This window comes from Gavialis gangeticus, unplaced genomic scaffold (assembly GCF_001723915.1).
Source record: "Gavialis gangeticus isolate Ggan-Ray unplaced genomic scaffold, GavGan_comp1, whole genome shotgun sequence".
NCBI classification, from domain to species: domain Eukaryota; kingdom Metazoa; phylum Chordata; order Crocodylia; family Gavialidae; genus Gavialis; species Gavialis gangeticus.
Window position 1 is genome coordinate 18,402,112 of NW_017729015.1, and position 5,791 is coordinate 18,407,902.

The 5,791-nt window shown below is 58.2% G+C and overlaps 1 protein-coding gene across 1 annotated transcript in view; it reads left to right on the top strand.

Moving 5' to 3' along the window:
* Nucleotides 1–6: 6 nt before the first annotated feature.
* ZDHHC18 (zinc finger DHHC-type containing 18) overlaps nucleotides 7–5,791 on the top strand; it is a 20,775-nt gene continuing 14,990 nt past the window's right edge. The window contains exons 1-4 of the mRNA XM_019512484.1: nucleotides 7–62; nucleotides 145–305; nucleotides 2,996–3,145; nucleotides 5,274–5,411. Of these exons, the coding sequence (XP_019368029.1) occupies nucleotides 3,001–3,145; nucleotides 5,274–5,411 (283 nt within the window). The 5' untranslated portion in view covers nucleotides 7–62; nucleotides 145–305; nucleotides 2,996–3,000. The remainder of the gene's footprint in view (nucleotides 63–144; nucleotides 306–2,995; nucleotides 3,146–5,273; nucleotides 5,412–5,791) is intronic.

The window sequence follows — 5,791 nt, forward strand, 5'->3', positions numbered from 1 at the left end:
GGCGTCTTCGCGCTCACGCTCGGCCTCGTCCTGGCCACCAGCGCCCTCTTCTTCGCCTTCGAGTGAGTCCGGCCCGCCGCGAGCCCGGCCCCGGCCCGGCCCGGCCCGGCCCGGCCCTAACCCGCCTCTCTCCCCTCTTCGCAGCTGCCCCTTCCTGGCCCGCCACCTGACCCCGGCCATCCCCGCCATCGCCGCCCTGCTCCTGCTCTTCGTCCTCAGCTGCCTGCTGCAGACCAGCTTCAGGGACCCGGGCATCCTGCCGCGAGCCACCCCCGGCGAGGCCGCCGACCTGGAGAAGCGCATCGGTGAGGCTCCCCGGGGCCGGGCCTGGCTCGGCCTCGCCCCAGGACCCCGCGCGCTCCGGAGGGGGAAGGGGGGAGGAAAGGGGTCCTGAGCCGTTGGGCTCCTTCTCGGTGGCTTCGGGAAGTGGGGTCGCTGCCGCCTGGGCTTCCCTGTCTGCGACACGGGTGCGATGCCAGCCTCCTCGCGCACTGATTACGTTGGCAACGCTCTTAGGAGGTGAAGGACCAGGCCTTCGGCTGCTCGGGGTGCGTGTGTGGTAGCCCGGCTGGCCTGATCCCAAGGGGCCAGGTCGCTTCAGCCCTGCTGGGCTTCACGTGGGCCCCGTGGGAGAGGAGGCTGGGATGGAGGCTGGGCGTGCAGCTGGCGTGTGGTGGAGGTGGCGCCGCGTGCCAGGTGATGCACCCCAGAGCCTCGTCTAAGTCTGTTGTGAGCACGCGGGGGGTTGCGACCTCTTCCCGTCCCGTTGCTGCTGGTTCGCCCAGGAGCCAAAGATCCCAACTAGAAAGCAGGCGGCCTGTATTCACGGTCAGTGGCTCGGCTGAATCGGCGGGGACACTTGCTACGCATGTCCAACGCGCTCCAGAAAATACCTGTCTGTGTCCGCATGTCTGTTTGGCCCGTCCAGTTGCAGGCCAGTGCACAGGGGCGCGGAGCTGAGCTGTATTGCTTTCTCGGGCCATTCGGCATATTGCCATTTCCGTTCCCCTTCCATGTTTCGGGACCAGTCACCTGGCTTGTAAAATCATGCAGGAGGCTGCAGCGTGATTGAGAGCCACTTAACGCTTTGATCCCTCCCGGCGCTTCCCGGGTGTTGCCTGTGGCCTTCCCGGGACAACGTGGAGGCAGCCACAGGCCACTCTCTGAGCTCCAGGGTGGGGAAGGAGGGGTGTCAGGCTCCGGGCCACCTCTGCAGGGGTTGCGCCAAGGAGCAGAGAGGCTCCTGCAGACTCCTGGGCCAGCTACAGACCTGCTCGTGGTACCAGGAGTGGGGATTTGTTGTGGATGCTGTGCAGACAGTGGGACTGATCCCACAGTTGTGGGCTGGGCTCGAGTCCCCTCCTCCCTGCCGGTTTGTCCAGCTTGCTGCGTGCGGGCTCGGCTGTAGAAGCAGGAAGCAGGCACGGTGTTCTCTACTGACCCTGCTGCCTTGTTGTCTGTGAGGTTCCCGCGAGTACCCAAGTCCACCCAGACGCGGGCCAGTCCCGTGCCCGCTCCTGTTCAGTTCCAGGGAGACTTGGGCACTTAACTCCCTTCGGCAGCTCTGAACAGCCCAGCCTCCGTGTAAACGAAGAACATCCCCCAGCGCTGGCAGAGCGCTGTGCTCAGCCCCCACTTGCCATCTGTTGCTGCGCACCACCCACTCCCCGCGTGTCCCCCTCTCGCGAGCTCCCTGATCCCTGTAACCGCTGTGTAGCCTTGGTCTGAGGGACCTGGCCCTCCGTCACACCACGTCCTTAATGCCAAGCCAGCCGAGTTGTCGGGGTGCCCAGTGTTAAGTTCTGCAGCAAAGGTAGTAATTCACGTGAAGGGATTATCGTTTTATTTTGCAGATGAATGATGTTAGGGTTTGGAATAATGACTTCAGGCGTTGGTGCTTTGGAGGGTCGTGACTTGCCACTGGCCAGCTCTGCCTACAGGCCCAGTATCCGTGGCCTGTGCTTTAGGAGGGGATGAGGGTTGGTATAGTAGCAGAGTGCACGTCTGTCCTTGTGATGGCTGTCACAGGCCCGTGCGCCTTCCCCTGGGTTACAGGCGTGCAAACAAAGCTACTGTGAGACTTCTAAAATCTGTCATCCCTGAAAGCGGCCGTAGGAGAATAATTTAGGGCCGCCAGCTTTCAGACACCCACAAAATGGTTATCTTGGGCTGTTTCGCTTGCTGTTTAAAAATACCTACTGCTAGGTGCTGCCTGCCGTATCAGCTGCCACTCTTAATACAATGTGCTGTTTTTCCCCTTAACGGGCCTGAAATGGTCAGATCCGTGGTTTTGAAGCCCTGGTAACTGCTTGTGTCATGTGCTCCTTGCTGTGATCTCCAGGCAGTGCTTTTTTTTCTTTCAAGTGACGTGCGTTTCCAAAGCCCTCCTCCGCGCACCACCGCTGCCGTGCTGAGATTGGGGACCTTTGGCGACAGGCCTGGAATTCATCGGGTGCCAGCGCGTGCAAATCCATCTTGCCGTGTCCTTAAAATTCCCCAAACTCAGGAGCTGGTGGGAGCGAACTCTTCTACCAACAGTCCCAGCCAAAAGATCCACCGGCCACCTTGCCCCCAGATCCCCAGGGCAGTACCCGTTCTTCCCTCGCCGTAGCTGTGCTGCTGGTGCCAGGTCCTTGCTGGCAGCAGCCGGGGACGCTGCAGATTGCACTTGTCTGAGGTGGCCATTTCCTGGCATCCGTAGCTGTGCTTCACGGACCGTTGTCAAAGTCTTGTGTGCTCTCATGTACGGTGCTACTTCCTCTGGTCAGGAGGTGTTAGCCCCACTTTCTTCCCCCGTGGCACAGAGCAGTGTTGGCGCTACTAGGCACAGCTGCCAGACACTCATTATTTCTATAGCACTTCGGCTTCCAGACTGGGGTGGGATTCAACATGCGCGGTACAGCCCGACCCGAGGAGGTGGGAAGCCCCCCGAGCGTCCAGCAGACCTGGGTTTCCCTTGCATAAGCCTGCTTGTGCCCTCCTCTCTGCTCTGCAGATAGCATGGGCACCTCCACCTACCGCCCGCCCGCCCGCACGATGGAAGTGGTCATAAACAAGTACGTGGTGAAACTGAAGTACTGCTACACCTGCAAAATGTTCCGGCCCCCCAGGACCTCCCACTGCAGCGTCTGCGATAACTGCGTAGGTAAGTCCAGGGGTGGAGACTGGGCATGCCCCCTCGAGGGGATTGGGCATAGGGAGCAGTCCAACAGGTCTCAGGCTCTTGGGGTCCACTAGCCCACTCCTAGAAAAGCTCATAGGAAAGAATTTCTGTGGGGCTTGTGAATCTGCCAGGGGTGCAGTGACCCCGACCGGGGAACTGGAAGTTAAGGCCCTTGAGCAAAGGCTTTCCTGCTTCATCTCAAGAGACTTGGAAAGAAAAATAACAGTTTAGGAGGGGGTCTCTCCCACCTCCGCCTGGCCTCGCATGCATACAGTGCCAGGCCAGGGTACAGCATGCTAACAGTGGTGCCAGGTAGGAAGGGTTTCACCAGTACAGTCCCACCTCTTGCTTAAACTCACCTCCCAGCATCTCTCTGTAAAGTGCTACCCTGTTCTCTCAACCACTGCTTGGCTACAGTGAAGGAGAGGGCACAGCCAGCCTCCCGTCTTCGCCCTTCTGCCCTCCTCTGGAGGGGAGAAAGTTGGAGATTGCAAGAAGTTGTGGGTATATTCCACCCCCCTCCCCAGGTATGGGGTGAGAGTGGGATCTGGGTGTGTGGCAGGGAAGTCCTTGGCCTAGGCTAGAGTCTAAAGAACTGACTTACAAAGTTGGCAGGGCTGTGGAGCGTGTGGGCTGGTCCCTGTTAGAGCTGCCCATACCTGCACTGCGGCACCAGGGCCCAGTGTGGACACAGCTCTGCTGTCTGCAGGAGCTTTCCTGCCACCCGTTACAGCCGCTCCCCCAATGGCAGAAGCCGCCTCCTCCCAGGGCTGTGTCCCCCACTGGGGTTTGCCAGCCACGGGCCGTGGTCTTCCCCACTCCTGTCTGGCGCAGCTTGGCTGGCAGAACTGCAGAACATAGATGAAACTGAGGCGAATGGCAAGTCTGCAGGAGCCCTGTTCGAATGCCGGCTCCCGATCCAGCCCTCCCCGTTGTAGCTCCAGTGGCTTGGGAGCAGATGGACCTACCGACCTAGGGGCTGTCCCCAGATCTCCAGCCCCCTGTCTAAAAGGGGGGCGGGTGCCAGCAGAGTGTTTGAGAAGCCGATGGTTGGCAGGAGGCAGTTCTACGGAAGGGGATACATCTACTGCACGGCACAGTAAGCTGTTGTGCTCGGAGCCCTGCAGCAGAACCCGGCATGCTTCTGGGAGCCATTTCTGGCCATTCAGGACTCTGTGTCTGTCCTCTTTAGGCCCTTCTGGAGCAACTCCTCAGCAGAACATATATGCTGCTGAGATGCAGCCTGACCCCATCATGGATCTGGTCTGTTTTTGCTGGAGCAAGACTGCAAGCTTGTGCCTTGGGAGATTCCCATTCAGCTCCCCGTGTTCTCAGTTCCCCTCTCAGCCCCAGCAGAGGAGTGGTACAGCATTTCAGAGTGCGTGCGTGCGTGCGTGCGTGCGTGCGTGCGTGTGTGCGTGCACCCCAGAAGTCTGTTTTGTGTAGTGTGGTCATGGGCAGTGTAGGAGCCAGTAGTCTTGTACCAGAGGAGTGGTATAGCATTTCAGTGGTGGTAGTGATGTGTGTGTGTTAGTGTCACCAGCACTGCTGCTGCAGGCACCTCAGCCCCCCTGAGATCTAGCTCCTTCTGGAAAGGCAGAAGGGTCTCTGTGCAGACCACCCCTCTTGGAATCCCAACCAACATTTGAGGCTTTGCAATGTGATTTTCCTGATGTTTGAAGATGCTTTTCTTCTTTGCACAAGCGGAGGAAGCTGCCTGACGCACCGGGACTGGTGGAGCTGAGCACACTCAGTGCTGCCGGAGGCACAAAACAAACAAATTAGAACAGAATTACGCTCTTTGTTTCCATTGCAGCAGCTACAGATGCTCTGAGTGACAGTAGCTGCCTAAACCAATATTCAGAGCGAAGGGCTTCCGGCTGAGATCCCTTTCCAGTTAATGGACCTTAAAGGTGCATGGGCTGCAGAGCCCTGTATCAGTTCAGTGAGAGTGTCCTTTGTTAGTATGTTCTGGACTTAAAGCTTAGGATTGAGTAGGTGGCAAAGGGTTGCTTGTAGCCCCTGGATTCACAGAGGCTCTGCTAAAGGTTTGGCGCTCAGCTGGTGCGTGGGACGTGGATCCCTAATGTCATTCCCTCTCTGGTTTCAGAAAGGTTTGATCACCACTGCCCCTGGGTGGGCAACTGCGTGGGGAAGCGCAACTACCGCTACTTCTACGCCTTCATCCTCTCCCTCTCCTTCCTGACGGCCTTCATCTTTGCTTGTGTCATCACCCACATCACTCTGCGTAAGTACTGCATGCCCCGCTCCTAGGAGCCTTTGCTGTGGGCACCTGATTTAGCATATGCTGAAAAGCAGCTTCTTAGGTCATGTCAGACAAGGTGGGGGTGGCTGAAGCGATTACTAGCTTGATACCGGGTCTTCTGCCGCTCCATCACCTGGGTGAACCAGATTGAGGGTTGCAGTGAGCTGTAAACCCCTAAACCTTGTGAGTTTGGTGATTGCGTGTGTGTGAGTTTGTGAGCGTGTGTGTGTGCACAGTTCAGGACATACGATCTATGGAGTGGTGGAGGGAAGGAAGCTATTCCTTCAAATAGCTGTCAGCGTACTCACTGTTTACAGTGGTTTTTTTTAGCTCATTTTCCAAGCGTGATCTTTCCAATTTAT